Source organism: Lepidothrix coronata, unplaced genomic scaffold (assembly GCF_001604755.1).
Source record: "Lepidothrix coronata isolate B3197 unplaced genomic scaffold, Lepidothrix_coronata-1.0 Scaffold79, whole genome shotgun sequence".
Taxonomy (NCBI): Eukaryota; Metazoa; Chordata; class Aves; order Passeriformes; family Pipridae; genus Lepidothrix; species Lepidothrix coronata.
Window position 1 is genome coordinate 3717098 of NW_016690259.1, and position 18480 is coordinate 3735577.

General features: G+C 38.7%; 1 protein-coding gene across 3 annotated transcripts in view; it reads right to left on the bottom strand.

The window, feature by feature from the left end:
* The window catches only part of PTPN13 (protein tyrosine phosphatase, non-receptor type 13), a 117905-nt gene that overhangs the window by 84645 nt on the left and 14780 nt on the right, over positions 1–18480 (bottom strand). For all 3 annotated transcript variants that reach the window (XM_017820178.1, XM_017820177.1, XM_017820176.1), the window contains exon 2: positions 7198–7317. In XM_017820178.1, the coding sequence (XP_017675667.1) occupies positions 7198–7312 (115 nt within the window). In that variant the 5' untranslated portion in view covers positions 7313–7317. The remainder of the gene's footprint in view (positions 1–7197; positions 7318–18480) is intronic.

Sequence of the window (18480 nt, forward strand, 5' to 3'; positions counted from 1 at the left end):
GAACTGGACAAAACACAAACGGTTTTGGGTCCGTTTTAGTCTAAAGTGAAAAAATATTACAAATGTGAAAAAGGAAAGAATGATTCTAGGAGCAGTAGAAGTGGGCAAAGAAAACCTGAAACCTTAGTAAGATTGCCCATTCAAAACCTGTGAATACACAGTTGAAAACAGCAAAACAAGCACCGAAATAGCAGAACCAAAAGTGACCAAGAAAACTTCCTACACCCTGAATAGGCAATTTGCCAGGTAGGTTTTTGATGTCAGATAATACTGCTGTGAAACTTCTGGCCACAGACTTCCCCTAAAAAAAATAGGAAGGGGCTAGGGGCCAGGCTGCACCCACAGGGGAAGGTATTAAACCCTCAAATGTACCTTGAATTAAGGCAGGAAAAGGAGAGACCATTTCCTTGAGTCCAAATATTTTTTTCTACACTTCGAACATGAATCAGCTCAGTTTCACTGAAGGAGGCACAAGCTTTTAGCCAAATAAAAATAAAAGTTAACTTTTATTTGTCCATAGGCAAAGAGGCAATTGCTCTGTCTTCTGCTACATGATATATCAAAGATATGAGAAAACACACACTTGAATGCTAAGTCCTTCTTTTCTTTCTACATAGAGTGAGCAACAACAGCAGAACAATAATATCCTCCTTCAGCTCCACCATTAACAACATTTTCCACTCTCCAATCAGCTCAGGATGTTCCTACACTGCTGATTCCTAGACTGCTCAATTATCTTGTAATCTAGAATATTTCTAATCTCCTAGGAAATGTATTAAATTACGGCTTGCAGGTATCAGATGTAAAAGGATCTATCAGGTAAGTCCTTCAATTTTCTAACCCCATTTCCTCTGAAACAAAACAGAACAACTGCTGTTCACTGTTGTGGCAGTAAGTTGTGATGTTAAACAAAAGAAATGTAAAGGTGAACAGTCCTATCCTATTAAATGAACATAAGAAAAGCAAAGCTACAAAACAGTTTTAGGAAGATGACCATAGCTAGCCACTGACTTTCAAAAATAACCCTGTGTGTATACACCACTGATACAAAAATAATCCAAACAAGCGACACCTTAAAATATGGTAAGTTTTCTTCTTATAAGTCCCAACTCAGGAACCTTAAGTAATGTGGAGGCTTTAACCTAATTTCACATTTTGTATGACAAATACTTTAAACACATAAAAACTCTTCATATTCTGAAAAAAGAGTTAATGAGATAAAAATTTGATTTAGTTTTAAGAACAATTTTAAAAATCCCCACATTTAGTCTGAAGTCTTCCCAATACTAATTTCAACAAACTCAGGAGTGTGCATCTGTTCCCTACAGATACAGAGTCTGAATTTATTGATCCACCCACACTCAACAATCTTCATGACCTGAAGTAATGTAAAATGAATGTGATTAATTACAGAAAAAGAGCTGACTTTGCCAGACTTGTTTTGTCAACATTTTCTTAAATTCCTTATTATTAGCTTATAACTAATATACCATATCATACTATCAAACTTTGGGAATCTATTCTACCGTTCCAAAGGAGAGTAGAATAACTCATTCTTCACTTCCTCCCTTAAGGCATGCATTGCAAACCAAAATAACCGTCTCAAAGTTCCAACCAGATAGATTTAACTTAAGAAAATATTTTTCAGTAACACTACTACCCTTTAACATGTTTTCAGGATAATTTACCAGAGCAGTAAGAGAAACATACTCCTGAAAATACAGGGGAAAAAGAAAAAAAAAAAAAGAAAAGAAAAAGTTTAAAACCCATTTTTCTAAAAGCACTGGAATTCAGGATATGGCTGCTGGTCAATTCTCTATCCAACAGGCTTTCAACTGTGCTAGAGCCAGCCTTCTGAGTTAACTCCAGAACTATGCAACTTGGTAACAAAACACTTGTGAGAGCACAGTTTAAAACAAGCAGTGCCAAGACAGAGATAAATAGTGTGGTCTTACTAAAAGTGAGACAGTGAACTGCCTTTAAATGCAATAAAAACAGAAATAATCTTCAGCTACAGAGCATCTGCCAAACAAATGAAAGGAAAAAAAAAATTCTTTTCATGCTTTAACGGGATACAAGTAGCCAAAGATAAAAAGACCCACCACATTATAAGAGACATTAAATTAATATAGGATATTTGAAATTGATCTGTTTTACAATATATGGATCTATTTTACTATATTGATGGCAGGTAATTTTGAATTCCCAAACTACATTCACAGTTGGAGCTCCTTCAGTTCTGTCTTTTCCCTGTTTCTCTCTTAGGCCACAGCCATTGGCAAAAATGGTCAGCAGGGATGCACATTTCACTTCTCTCAGAACACAAAACGAGTATCTTAAAAAAGCACAGAACAAGTCAAAAATATACACAAGGTTTTCAGCACACATCTTGTTTCATTCTACAGCCCTCACTGAGACAAGTAAGATTTGTCCTAGAGCAAAGGAACCTGAAAATTTGTATGCTTAGGCCAGGCTGGAGGCAGGCAGACCACTGACGCATCCCTAACCATGCCAGGATTATGCCAGCACAAGGGACCACTTATGCTGTAAATCCTACATTCCTTTGGGCTGGTGCAGCATGTCCCTGCATGCCTGGTGTGCAGGGGAAGCAGCACTGAGCACTTCTGCTCCCTCTCCCTTGGGCACAAAGGGATGGAAACCAGCAGCACAAGGGGAAACACTGAGGGACTAACCGAAGTTTACACTGTCCTGAGAACTCTGGAGCAAGAAACAGGGTGAACTATTAAATCCTGAGATCACACACATTGTTCCCAAGTTGCTTCCCAGTCAGCATAACACCACATTAGACTTCATTGTTATGCTGACTACATCCAGCAGAGAGTTCTGGAAAGAGCACAAGTAGTAACTGAGCCTCATTTGGTGCAGGGTGAAGCGTGGAGGATGGAGGAAGGGATAAGGAATATAAAGTAAAGAATTTTTAAAAACCCAACAAAATTACAAAAGCCCAGTCTCTTTCCTTCTCAGCAACCAAAAGATCAAATACTACCAGGAGGTGAGAAAAAGTAATACCATTCCTTAACAGATATTGGTAAGGGGAAAAAGCCATCATTTAATGCCGGCCAGCAAGGACTGGGTGGAAAATGATGATTTGTTTTTTTCGCCTTCCTAGTGGGCTTTCCCTCTTGTCAATCAAAGCAATCTACTTCCTCCTCCATCCCAACTACATCTGTGACTATTTGGGACCCACCATTAGTCCCATCAACACAGTTCACACTTTACCTTCCTTTTTTTCATTACACTTGCTCAAGCTAAGCAGGTACAATAGTATGTCAACAAGATTTACAGGTCCCCAAAAACCACAGTCTTCCTTCTTCATATCCACTTTTTGATGATATAACTTCTCTTTACATAGATCATTTCCCACATACAAATTTGCAAGACAGTCAACTTGCCAAGTGTCTTTCTTTGCTCAACACGTCTTTCTAATATCAGACACATTTTTCTCCTTCTCTTCCTCCTTCCTTTAGATACGTGTCTCCAAACATAAGGTTCAACTATTTACAGAATCCTCAGTACACACTTTAGCATAGGAGTGGCCTAAGCAACATGAAGTCTTTTCCACTTTCAAGTTTTGATAAATCTTTTTCTAGTTAAACCTACCAAATTAGAGGGACGCTTGTTTTATAACTCTCAGCAGCAGTGAGCACAGCACAGCACGCCCCTTACGCTTATACACTCACATTTGAGATTACTTCAAAGACTTCTTCCTTTGACCTCATGGAGTACTGAGCACAAGATACAGCATGTCTGAAACAGCTGATACACCCTTTCAACAACAAAATAGTTATTGCAGATAATTAAACAGATGTAAGAGAAGGGCAGGTCTGGTATCGGCCTTTTCAAATCTCCAGATTAATCTCAACATTACCACTACAACTGATGTCAGATCTGCAACTGAGTCCTAGATTGTGTTTCTCCTTAATTTAACAGCTTAAAATATGCTGACAGAACAGCTACCAGAGCTGATCTTCTAAATCACTGATCAGCAACTGGGCATTTCATTGCTTATAATGATTGAAATAAATTTGTGAAATATTTTTAAGGAGTTCAACATCTGTTAGAATTGTAAATATTAATAGGGATGAAAATATGAACAATTGTGTATCAGTCACTGAATCAGACATGGTGTGATATAGAATTAACCACGTAAGACATGGATTTTCATTCTGTGCTTCTCTTACTAAGTGGTTTGATGGATAAGAAGGTAGACTCAGTAAAAGACACACAGAGCTTTTAGATATCAAGAAGTCATCAAATCTGCAACAGAAGCTTGTTTTGGGAATTTTTCCCTAATTTCCAGAAACCAGCTTAAAAAAGAAATTAATTGAAGAACAGGTTCTCAGTTGACAGAGTAATAGCAAAATTCCCAACTTCAAACAAACTACCAAAACTCTACTAGGATTACATACATAAATAAATGGTTACTTGGGCTGGTAATCCCTTTAAGTGTGTGTGGTTGCTGGGCTGGTGTGGGGAGGCTGCCAACAGATGGCAATTTAAGAGTTGATGATTTCCACGGCCTTTTTATCCACCTCATTACAAAACAGCTGGAGCACAGACTGTTGAACAATATGCCTTACTTTATTTTTTTTAAAGAAACTTAGTGTACAAAACAGTCATCAAAGCTTAAAATTTGTTACAGAATTGCATGAGCAGGGACTTCAGAGCTATACACCTGCACTTCCTCAGTAGTTCTTTCACACCATATGCATGGAAAAAATGGGTCTGAAATTTGACCAAGGAAACCAAGATAACTCTAGGAAATCTCTTTGCTACAAGTCTTCCACAAATAATGAAAAAAATTTGAGTCAGACAAGCCTACAAGAACCTTTGCATTCTCTGTTCCTGCACATCCACAATGCATCTTTACAAGCCAGCATAGAAGCAATATTCAAGATGACCAAAAAAGGTTTCTAGATTGCTTCCTTTGTGAAGACAAATCTTCATTAAAGACTGTCTGGTTATCCAAATCTTGCTGGGAGGAATTAGATTGCCTTTATCAACCTTAGTTACACAGTAAAGCTCTTTCATTTGAGTGTCTCTTGACGTGCCTTTTACCACAGGCTATATCCCAGGTTAATTAATAGCATGCCACTGAAAATAGTTTGCTGAACTAGCAGAAAAACAACTCAATAAAAAAGCTTCATCTCCAAGAGACAGATTCTTCTGGCACTGATTTTATCTGAATGTGTGTTTTGGTCTTCACTGATAGGAAGTGAGATGAGAAGCTTCTGCCACCTTAGCCAGTCTTGGTTGGCAAACATTCTCCTGCCTTAAAAAGCACACATCAGAAGTCCTGAGGCAGATTTCCATTTTGTGCTCACATCTTTCAGGACTTGTCCTTCTGAAGGAGGGCTGTGTTCTCGTTGCCAATGCTTGCATGCAGTCTTCATAGTTATTGTGATAACTCTTCTCTGAGCTACTCTCAGGACAAGAAAGGGTGAGCTCTTATTTTCAGTGGAGACTTCCTTGGAAAGAATTTAGACCTAGTATAAAGTGGTCTAAATTAAGTGGTTTCACTATTATATACTCATACAACTATGATCTTGCAGGTGGATTACAAGATGGAGCTCCATGTGTCAGTTCCTGTAAAGTTTACAAGAGTAAACCTCTAATCATTCAAGATCTCTCTTTAATCAAGGTTTTAACAGCCTGCCCTCTCAAAAGAAGTAATTCTTCTGATTGTCTCCGAGAGACAACAAAGAGTGAAAGAGAGAGAAAGAAGATGCCAGCTTTCCCTTTCTTGCAGTATGAGAAGCAGCAGGACAGGACAGTTGGTTAAACTGCAACAATAAACTCAGCATTCCTAATAGAGAACAGTTCTTACCACACATGGGCTGTGAGTTCGCTGGTAAAGGGAAAAAGGTAAATGTGCATAGGATATCAAAACCACCATAATTCACCTACCAAGACATATTTTGAATAAGTTGATAAAATTCGTATTTAAGTCAATTAATTAATTAATTAATTAATTAAGTCAAACTTGATCAGAAATCAAGAACCATATAGCAGTTTCTGCTCACATCTGCCTTCTTTGGAGTCTGTGAAGTATCCAACAGAGACTACTTTCACAAGTTGTGCAATGCATAAGACAGATCTAGTGTCTGATTTGACAGATCATCTAAACCAAATCTTAAAAAAAAAAACCCAACCCAAACCAACTTAGATGTTGAATCTTGATGAAATTCTAAATCAAATACATGCAAAAAGTACAAAATATTTTGCCCTCAATAACAAAGATGTGACCCCTGCAGAGCAATGTGGCAAAACAGTGAATATTTTCAAAGTGTGAGCCACTTGATTTTTCATAAATAAAACTGATTAAGCTTACATATGCATGTTTTTATACAAAGAGATGACTCCCATAAATATGCTGAAATACTAAGATGCATCATGGGAACATATGTTATCTCAGACCAGGTTAAAGATGCTACTGAAGTTCAGTATCTGAGTTAAGCTTTTATTGCTATAAAAAGTAAAAAAGGGAAGGAAAGATTTACAAATGTTAAAGAAAAGAAAGGAAAACATAAGGAAGAAGAACAGCTCCATGCTCAGACTTAGTGCTAAAACGTACATTATTATCAGTATGGCCGATGCTCACCTTAGAGCCTACTAAATTGGGGGAGTGAAGGAGAAATACTGACTTCCACTCTTCTGAAGTACAAGATGACACCACATTCCTCTCAGAAGTAAGTGTTGCTACTTGAATTTTGGGGAATGATACCTTCTCTGGTCAATTTTTCGGTTGCTCACCTTTGTCTCACTTGAGGCTACACTTCTTCAGAGCAGACTGATCACAACTGCACTGTACTGTACCTATTACTACATCCCCTTCAGTACCAAAGTGCTCCAATGGTCTCAGACTTATTCATCACTTTTTTTTTTTAATGTTTCCATCTCATTTCAATGAGTCTAAAATAATGCAAAAACCCTGTGGTAGATTCCTACCAAAGTAATCACCTTATGAAACTGGATGTGCCACAGATTCTGACAGAACATGAGGTGAAAACATCCTTTGGGCTGGGGTGCAGCTAGGTACTTACCCAAAGACAACCTAGGAGCAAGTTGTTATCTGGGTTTAGAGCCCAGGAAGGACAAGGCAGTTTACTTATATGACACCTACACATAACCAAGATGTTTCCAGTTCTGTACGCATCAGTCTTTAAAAATGCTTACCTTTTCTGAATAGTTCTTGAAGGCTCTCTGCACTTTGATTCAAAATAGCCCATATTTCCTCTTCCTGCAATGGTCCCCCCCGAACCTCCAGAGCCTCTGCCAGTGACACATGCATGTTACCTGGGAAATGAAACAGATTGATTTAAGACTACATAAGAGTTATCTTCTTCTTGCATGCACTGTTCAAGTAGTAATAGCCCATTTTCAATTCTCAGTCACAAAAATTCTCTAACATTAATAGAACCCATCAAATATAAATAATGCAAAACATTCTCCATGGCGATGAAGAACTTTGATTACCTGCTACCATGAAGAAATAAAACTTGGGTTAAGACAACAACCATCCATAATAATACTGCAGGCTCTAAATCAATAAACTCAACAAGCTGGCATTAATCCATATGCTATGGGCAAGAGTTTGCTCTGTTTATGAAAACGACTGACTGCTTACTAGTTACAGATTCATTAAAATAAATCAGTTTTTAATATTATTTTGACAGGTTTAAGCTGTTGTTAGGAATATATTTTCACAGGGTGAGTTTGTTATTTCTCAAAGGCTCCAAAGTTGCTGCTGGAAATGGAAAAGACAGTCCCATAAGCAATGCTTATTGCCTGGAGATCAGTAACTGGCATCAACAGCTTTCATGACCCAATGGTACTGCTGGAGGCTCCTCCCTCTTCCTTTAAATCTCCAGCCAGAGCCTCCCCATCAGCATGCAATCCTGGCTCAGATGTACACTCATGGATATTCACCTAACGATTTGCAAGGAGGACAGGCTGACTACTTAAATTTAGTTCCCAACTGTCTAGGCAGTTTTGTGCCTTCCATGTGTTTTTACTTACATATAACCAGGTTTATACACATGTGATGGCAACATAAAAGGCTGAATATGCTGCTGTTTCTATCTGAAAACATGAGCTTTGAAGATACTTGCTGAAGTAACTACCCAGAGCCTTTTCAGCTAGAATTTCTAACTACAGTATTGAAAAATTACATATTGCTGGCTGCTTTTCAGCACAGTTTATTTTCCCTTATTTCACAACTTGCCAGTTTCCAGCATTCAATTATTCTGCGTATTAGTAAGCCAGATCTGTTTTCAACAATTAATGTTCAAAAGTCATCACCAAAAGATAATGCAAGGCAAAGCAGATCCAGAATACATTTAAAAGAAAGATGAAATCTGAATTCCCAAAGAGAAAAATAAATAAGCCATTCAAAATGGATATGTCTGTATGGAAAACCCATACAGACTTCTTATAAATGGATGAAAAACCGGAGATAAATGTGTTTCTAGTCAGCATGGGATTCACCTCTACCTGGCACAGAGTGAGTATCTGGTCTATCATCTGTCCCAGGGAATTCTGTGATTTCATGGCACAGTCTCAAATTTCAGTATGTATATCTAGAATCACACTGTCTGGATTATTCAGATTAAAAGATCTCATCTTGTCCTAGGGACCAAAAATACATGAACTGCAAATGAAAACTTTTTGTGCTAAATATTCTAAAGGAGTATGCTGAGCATAATGCCATCAACAACAATCCCCTCCAAAATCCTTCTCTGTCACTCCCTTTTTCCCCATCCTGCAAAATCCCAAATCCTTTCAGCTGTGATTAAATAGTGTGGACTGCTCTGTAGCAGATATAAGCCAATTCCCCATTTAACAACACAAGAGAAACCATAAGCATGTCTGCTGAGGCTCCCAAAAACATTACATCCACAGTAAAAGAATCCTACACAAAAAAATTTCTCGATCACAGTAAGAAGCCTCTGAGTATCCACCCAGCCACCCAGGCCTCAGCTGTAGCAGTAAAAGCAACAACATCTGCTTGCATATTACAGACAGCAGTAGTCTGAGAAATAATCAAACACAGAACACACCAAACCCAAAACATTTCAAATTGATTTTGAAAGCCCAAGGAGAATCCATCAAAAACCAGTCGTTACAAACAGAGCCACATGAAAAATGGCACAAGCTGGGATTTGAGTGGGACTCACTGAAACGAATCTGTTTCAGTAACTTTTTAGTAACTTTCTCTGAAACTCTGTAACTTTTCTGCCTGGAAAGTATCTTTAAGCTGCAGTGCTTGTCTGTCACAGCATTGAGTGGGCCAACACCACCGGCTGTAAAGATTAAAGAACCTTTCACAAAAAACCCTTCTCTATCGCCAAGGAACTGACTGAAGCAAGCTGGGATAAAGCTGTTGGGGGGCAAATCCATGGTCAGATTTCTCCACCTGTACAGCCCACCTGGAACCAATTTAACACGATGGAGCTGACAGTGGCAGTGCCTCACACAATACATATTTTTCCCCACATGTTCGTTTGTGCCAGATTTTTTTCACAAGCAATTTTCACAAGAAATTTCACAAGAAATTTTTAGGAATGCTGTTAGCAATGCATAATTTTTCCAAATTCGCTGTCTTCTTAGATTCTGGGAATCTTCAGTAGTACCTGGTCCTTTGTGAATACAGAAGCTTAAATGCTTAATAAATACAAAAGCTTTTGGGTTTGTGCAAAACCCGAGCATTTGCATAAATTGCCACATAAGGACAGTATCAAGTAATTTTTGTGAGAGAAAAACATATAAAGTTTTTGTAGAATACCATATCAAAACTATAGACTGCCTATCTTCTCATCTAATCACCATTATGTCAGCTGCTATACAGTTGTAGAACATTCCTTTTCCATCTAAAATATATATCATCATTTAAAACATGTATTTAAACTCCTATGTATAAGAACTCCGAGAAAACAAGCTGGGTGATACCAACAGGGGACAACAGACTAAGAACAGCAACCTCTTGAAATGCAGGAAAGACAGAATAAAGATGAGTTATCTCTGCTGGGGGTAAACTTTCAGCTGATTTCAATTGAGCAAAGAGGAGGTAATCCAAGGAGAGAGGGTGAGCAGATTTCAAGAAGGTGCACAGAATTCAAAACTGCAAGTAAAACAAAGACTCTTCTCTTGTAAAAACAGTACAAGCGAGTCTGTTTCAAATATCCAAAGATGCTCCTGGCAGTCCCTGTGTTTTTCAGTGTTTCAGGTTTACTGGCAAAGAAATCTAGATGCACTGGCAGAGTTCTCAATGGACTCTTAGTCATATTCCAACAGGCCATTTTTCTTGCAATGTTCCTCTCCCTGATGGAATCCTGTGCCCTGCTTCTTTCACTCCTTGTAATGAGAATGGACAGATTAAAGAACACTGAAAGGTGCACCAAGGATGAGTTCACTTCCCTTTTTCTTGGGACAGTGGTATGATGGCATCTTAGTACAAAGCCACACCGACACTTTGCTGGAAATGGGATAGGGAGGCTTACAAAGTGAAGCCCATCCTGTTTCTGCACCTTGCCTCACGAGGTGAGAAGTCCAGATGTAGTCATGGTCAGGAGGAACACCAAAGGGTTAGGTGGTGATATGAACTCCACATGAACTGTTAGGGCATGGACTACCCATACACCCAAAACCCACGCGTGATCAGAGGCACTGAACATCCGAACAGGGACACTCACACAGCACAGAGCACAACATAGTGTCAGAAGACAGTGGAAAAATGAAAATAGTTAACAATGGAGATGCACAGACATGAACCTGGAAGGTTGCTTTCTCTGGGACAGAATTTACTCCCAGACCAACAGAAGCACTCTTTCCACAGGAAAGGAATCATATCATGTGGAGGCAGCTTTTATGCTCCAGGACAAGAGAGTGAATTCAGGTGTAAATCATTTGTATCAACAAGCTCTTCGTGTGATTTCTCACTCTCCACACAACTCAGCCCTAAGCCATGCAGGCAGTGCAGTTACAGGAAAAAGTCCTGCTTAAGCCAGAGGCCTCTCCTGTATCTCAGGTACTTCCTTTTAAAAGCCTATGTGCCTCATGAGGAGCAGCTGACAGCTCCTCCCTCTAAGACAGACAACTCACACACTCCCTGATGAGGGGGATGGGTACTTCTGTCTCTTGCCTGTAAATCAAGCTCAGTAAACTCCTCGCCCCTGCACTTTAAAGTCCCAGAAACCCACGTTAAGAGCTCAACACCCATGGAATACGCAAACAGTGCCAACACGGCCCATGAGGTGGCCTCCCACTTGCTCTGTCCAAAGTACAAAGGAAAGCACATTTGCAAGAGATATACTTTTTTTCTACGACTTGCAAAGTCTCCAAAGCACTTTTTAATTATGTATGCAAAACAGAAGTTAAATGCTCAAAATTCTCATTTCCCACAATCACCACCATTTTTCCTTGCACATTTAAAATTTGAAATTGAAGGTCTCTAAGAGCAACCAAGAATCAGGAAAATTTTAATGGCCTATTCTTTCCAAATTTTACTGAACTGTTGCCAGCCAGAATATTAAAAACCTATTGCTAAAACTGTGATTAATAAAGACTGTAATAGCAGCCATTTTTGTCAAAAAGTTTCCAAAAACAGACTGAAAGTCAAAATATCACACTGCTTCAACTTAACGGATGCTTGACAACTTTGTGCTTTGGTACCAGTAACATATATCCCTTGCCTTTTTCCTTACCTTGTGCATCAGCATTTTCCCCCACGTTGTAACTTCAGAGTGAAAACTTTCAGTCAAAAGCTATGTTTTAACAACATCAGCTAACTGAAATGCCTGCAATCCCCCATATTTGAATCCTATACTTGATATCTCATCAGAATATGCTGCCAAGAAAGATGGAGAGCAGCTGCTCTAGGCACACACTCTGTTTTTAGATATGCTAGAGGTAGTGGAAAAAAAATCTAGAATATAAAACCACTGTTAGAATCTCTAGATAATCGCATAAAATGCTCTGGTATTCATTTTTATCCTTCAACAAAATTTAAAACAGAGAAGAGATAGCAGGAAGGCTCTGTATACCTCCAAAATACTTTCTGCGTGAAAAAGCCCACCTTATTTCTTCCACAGAAAACACTGTTACCTGACTTTATTTGTCCCAAATACAGGCAATATTGCCCCTTTGCTCCACAGGTATACTTAGGCAAAAAGTGGCAGTTTCCAAGGAACACTTTTCTCTTAGCAGATAAGCCAAGAGCCCCTTCTAGGCCTCTTCCCTGCAGATGGCAATGCCTGAAGCAGAAGAACCTTTAACAAGACAATTCTGTCCAAGAGAGCCTCTTAAAATTCACCTTTCTCAGGCCATGATTAGCAGCCTGAAAATAGAACACTGACACTTTCATTCAGCACTCACTGAGCTTGAAGTGCTTTCTGAAAGTACTCAACATGCACAAGCCTCGGTGACACTGAACTGGAGTTAGACCTGAACAGTTTTGAAAGTCTGGTCTCTCCCACTTCAGAACCTAAGCATCTTAAGTCATTATCATGCCCTCTAATTTCAGAATCCTGGCATCTCTTCCATTTATTTACATTGACCCACATCTTACACCCCCGAACAAGACCTGGACTACATCTACCAATTACTTTATCCCCTATAATACTGTTGCTGAAACTGCACTTAAGTGCAGAACCCTGGAGCCAAGTTAGAAAGCTTGTGCTTCAGTAGTCTTTGAAACCTTATTTTCAAATACACACATAAAATGTGGTTTCCTATACCTGCAGGTCTAATTTGCATAGACAGTCAAGAAAATAAGGCATTATTTGCAAATAGACAAGTCAAGCATGCAATCAAGGCACATATACAAGCTAATCAAGTCAACTATGTTTAAAGAACTATTTTTTTTTTTTTTAGAATCCTGCTCTCAAGTTAATTACTGCACATTTTTCTCAATTACTCTCTTGAAGGATAAGGAAACAAACCCTTGTGTCATAACTATTTTTTTCATTTGTCCTATAGATACAAAGAGGGGACAAAAATCCCCACAAGATCCAAATCTCATCTCCTACCTCTTTTTTAAGTCTCTAAAAACATGCCCAGAAATCAGGTGAACCAAAGTTTTTGTGAAAAAACACACTTTCATGGTGCTTTTCATTCGACCTGCTTCCTGATAATAACATTATTTTAACACTATTCCTTTCTCCGTCATTTTGGAGAGGTCAGCAGAGATCAGTATTACAACCCAAGCACTTTTGCCCTCCCCCCCCACTGTGGAAGAGATTAGCTTCTTCCACTCACATTTTTCCTTCAATGTTCTCCTCTTTTTCTCTCCTGCAGGCAGACAGGATGAAATGTCAGCAAAACAGTCTCATGCTCCTGGGCAAATTCTCTAACTATAATCAAGAAAATTTCTTGAAAATTGCATTTCCTCTTCAAACTGATAGCCTGCTGGTTGAGCTCAGACCTCCTAAGTAAGGAACAGAAACTAGCTCAAATTTGTGGTAAAACACAAAGAATGTGAGAACGCTCCCAGAAATATAAATGTTGGCCTTTTATTTGAGCATACACAGATGAACAGATGAGATGTTAGCATTTCTCCTTTCAAAGCCTTAAATCAGTCTTACATTCCCATATCTGAAAGACAGAAGAATGTGACATACTGAGAATCTTGGCTCGCACCTCTAGGACAAGCAGTGTTTATTTTACTCAAAAGTGCTTGCCTTCTTTCCTGGAAGGTGGAAAGAAACCAGCTTTTGGCACTGGACTGAACTCCCAATGGAAGACAAGCAAGGGTTAGTGCTGACTTCCTCCCTTGCTCTTCTGTCTCTCTATCACCAGAACCAGATAAACTTGTTTATCTGAAGCTTCGTGTAAGGCAAACTAGTAAATCCAGTCCAAAATGTATATAATGATCATGAAAGTCATGTTTTCTAGGCAACTGTAGAATGCTTTTTTATACATGAGGGTAGCTGATGTTTCACATTTGATATTAAAATTTTATTCAGAAGAGTATATAATTATCACTACAAAGTAAGCTTAATCCACATAAATCGCAGCATGACTCTTGTATCCCTCTCTTTGTTTAATTGTCGGTGTAAGATTCTTGGGCAACTCCCTTATTTTGCTGTTGATCTGCTCCACCTTGGAGAGGCATGTCTCCTTGATGCATTTCTCATACTTGCAACTTTCATTTTAATTGCTAAGTAGGAACAGAGGACCTGTGACTAAGGCAAGCTTTAGAAACAAAAAGCAAAAATTTCAGGTCTACAAACAAGCTTGGCAATAGTAACATTTTCAAATAGTGGATGAACCAATAACATCCTTATTCACACGAATTCACAGATGAAACTCTCCTAATGACCTGAAATAATCAGAAGCAAAACACATCTTACTATTGACAACATAATTCCATTATGGAGTGATGATATACTGTCTATCAGATAAAAGGCACTAAGAATGGCACCTCCAGCTTTAGTCCAGCAGTTATTCCATTGTTGCATGCAAGAGCTACACATTCCTCACATACTATAGAAAGGTCATGACTGAAGTCTGTCCTTACTTGCAGCTCTCAGCACTTCTGAAGAGGGAATCCAATCTATTGTCAGGGGAACAGAAATAGTAGCAGGCACATGATTTAAATACATGGAGTCACTAGGAAGCATTATTCTAAGTCATTAAGTACTACTTCCCACCATCTTTGGCATTCTAAAGCTATCTACAAATAAGACACTGAGGCTCTGGTGAGCAAGTCAAATAAGCAGCAGCAATTGTACAGTGACTACTTTTTCATTCACTACAATATTATTTTCTTTATAATCAATCCACAATGTTTGAGAAGAATAATGCTCAAATATTTAACACCAAGATATAAATTACCACAGACTGGAAATTCAGTGACTCTACAAGTAAGTTCCACTGATTTAACAGGTACTCATAAAGACAGTACTGCACAGCAGATAACTTCACTAATGGATAAACTTACTCCAGAGTAGATTTTGAAAAGCTTAGTTTAAGGCCTCTTCTGTGGTAATGAAGTGATACAACTTTTACTACATTGGATAAATTCTCTAGTACAGAAAGGTTCACATTCTATCAGATGTTAATCCTTTCAGTCTCAGTAACAGAGAAAGGTATTTTGCTTTATAAATGCCTCTTCTTGGTAAGACAGCCCCTGCAGTAACGTAATAACCAGTATAACGAAGGCAGCACAACTAGATCAGCAAGAAATTAAGCCAAGACAGTAAGAATTCTTTATTTTCTTCAATGTGGCACTAGAAAGTCTTCCAGATAGGTCTAGAAATACTAGGTTAATGTGTTAATACTGGGGGAGGGAGGGGAAATCATTAATACCCACCAACCTTAGTAATAAAGTGTTAGGTTTGTAGTATATTTGTAAGTAACTTAGAAGTCAACATAGTCTTAACAGGTATAAAGACTGCCCCTACCATATGTTACTTCAAAGCCAGATTTTAAATTTATATATTCATATCTAATCCTTCAACAAATGGCTTTTGCTGTCGTTATGGTGAGTGAACTGCATGGCTCACTTGGGTTTTGAGACTTCTTCCTCCTGGGGGAGAAAGGTGGATTTGAGCAAAACAATCTTTGTCAGCCTCATATATTTGACTATCAGACATTTTGGAAAAAGAAATTAGCAGGAGAGATACCTCACTATGGGACCAAAGCAGTTTCTCCAGAGTTAGAACAACCTCATGTATGGCACATGAGAAAATGCACTAGTTTCAGAAACAGTTCTGTTGTGTTCTTAGTTTGAAAGCAGCACCCTTACACACTGATCACAGGAAAGCGAGCTGCTAGCAGGGAGCATGACTTGTGTACTCAACCAAAATGCATGTCTGGTATTCAGAGTACAGTTCAGACTAAAAGCTATTTCATATGTCCTGCCTGGGAAGGAAACAATACTCAATAAGAAAATAAAACTGGCTGAGTAACAGAACCAAGTTTGACAATGACATCTACCTGTATCCGGTTCCTCCGGCGCTGCTTTACCTTACGCGTATACAGGTAAAGACGCTGCACTACTACAACACAAGGACTTTTGTTTAAGTAATCATTTAGTTTAATATGGAAGCTAACAAACTCCCACATGGATCACCCCATTTGGCAATATTTCTAATATACTACACTTGCATGTTTGTTTGGTTTTCGCCATGTAAATTATAATAAAAAATAAAAGTTACTACCTAGCCAGTATTGTCTTCAGCTAATCAGTTGCTACGAATGCTCCAATGGCTTTCTTACCCAATGCCCTAAACTGAACTACATCCTCGTACACATTTTTTTTGCTTGTGACTTGGTGGAAACAGTTGATGAGAGTCCAAATAATTACTGATGGAGATAGACCATCTCCCAAATACAACACTCTTCTCAGACATGATCCTAAATGATGGTTTAGTTTCTGGTAATTGTCAGGAATAATTCTGAAGGAGCCCTACAGCTGGGGAAAAAGTATTCTCAAACTTCAGGATGCCTGAGGGCACTATCCATCAGGAGGGTCTATTGTGCACCATTTCTGCAGTCTTTGGTGCTCAAAAAAGTAATATTCCCAACTCCCTGGAAATGTAGACTTCTTGAAGCAACTACATAGGCTCTACAACACAGGCAACACAGAAACACAGGATTTGCAGCAGAAAAAATGTGTTGCCTGCTCAGTTAGGATTTTTTTGGTTCATTTCTGGTGAAAAAAATAAAAAAGATATGGCATAAGGAACAGAACATTGCAAGGTCTGCAGATAGATGACACCATGGATATCTTATCTGTGAACTCACCTGTCTGGGTGTAAAGCTATTATTCACACAAGTGATGACTAATTCTTATTGTGAAAGTCTGAATTTCTACCCTGAAAAACAGACAAGATGGAACATAGGCCTACATTTCAGCTGTCAAGAAGTGTACACACAAGAAAAGCTATGTCTTAAGGACCAAGGCATAAGGTGAGAGATCCTTGCTCTACTTATCTGAATTAGCTTGAAATACAAGCTAATTCAAGCACAGTAGCAAATTATCAAGAGTACTGCATTTTCTTCACTCTTCTGTAGCAGGAAAAAAAAAAAGTAATTTTGTTCTCAGAGAGCTTTTCTCTACTCAGACATGGTAGTACAAGATGTAAGTTTTATAATTTTTACATGCGCCAAATATAACTTAAATTGTCTATGATACATTATCCTCCTATTAGGTGTGAAAATCTTCACGAAAATTTATGCTAAGACAACTTAAGCAGGGGGAAATCAGTGACTAACTTCATATAGCAACTTCATACATTTCCAATGCAGAACCAACTTCTAGAGATCTACCTCTTCATAACTGAGATACCTGATTGTACTCTATTTCTCATACTGACACCCAACCAGGAAACATCGACACTTCGAGGAAATGGCACAGCTGTGAACAGGCAGCTGGTTGGATTTGACTTGTCCATGGAACAACAAGCAATAAGCTCCTGCTTCAAATTAGGGCAACCTGATTCTAAGGAAATGAGAAGCACTGGCAAGTGAGTTTACATACCTGGCTCTCTGAACTTTCCATTGGCCTTCAGGAAGGATGTGCTTTTTACAGTGCTTGCTCTTTGATAAAGAGTGTGTAGTGTCCCCACACATATGCATATACATATGCATGTATCATGTTACCATCCATCTACACAAAATGTGTATGCTCATTTGTGTGCATGCATATATTTCATATAGACTAAACAATTCCCTTTTGTTTTAAGTTTCTGCTTAAGGACAGGATAAAACCCTCGAAGGACAAACAGACTTGTAAAAAACCCTGAAGGACAAACGGCCGGAACACTGATCTGTTTTGGGAAGTCAGCAGGAACTACCTGAAAGGCTTGTTAGAGGGTCCCTAGAGCCTATTAAAGGATTTGGCCAAGGCAGATTTAAATAAGATTCTGTAAGCGTTTGTAAAAAACAGATGGGGTACCAGCAGATGGGCTGCAACTCTAATACAGACCCTCCATCTGTCCAGAAACCAGCTCTTCGCTCTACAGGTGTGGTACTGCAAGTGTAGCACTAACAAGTCTCAAAGGGTAGAACCATTTCCTGAGAAGCACTTCAAAGGCATCCATCATCTGTTTATAGCCCTGTCCTCATAAGAGACTTCACAGCAAGTTCTTCTCTCCAAAAGCGACTAACATTCCAGAGAAAAAGTTACCTATTTAACTGCTACTTCTTGAAAGTACTTAACTGCTGCTCAAGTGATATCAAAGATGTTTCCCTTTCCTGAAGTGATGTTGAGCTGAAGATAAGACTGTTGGAAATTCATTAGCATCGCCCTCGAACAGGATACATCTCATTTTTTTTCACTCAGGAACTAAGAATGTCATTTAGGTGATCTAGCAGAAAGGTCCAGACATGAACTATATGAAAAAGTATTTGGTGAAATCATTAATGAAAATAACCCAATGGGATAATAGAGAAGATAACAGAGCTCTGAGTCATACAGTGCAAACATGGAGATTTCTTCTTCTGCCTAACACCTGC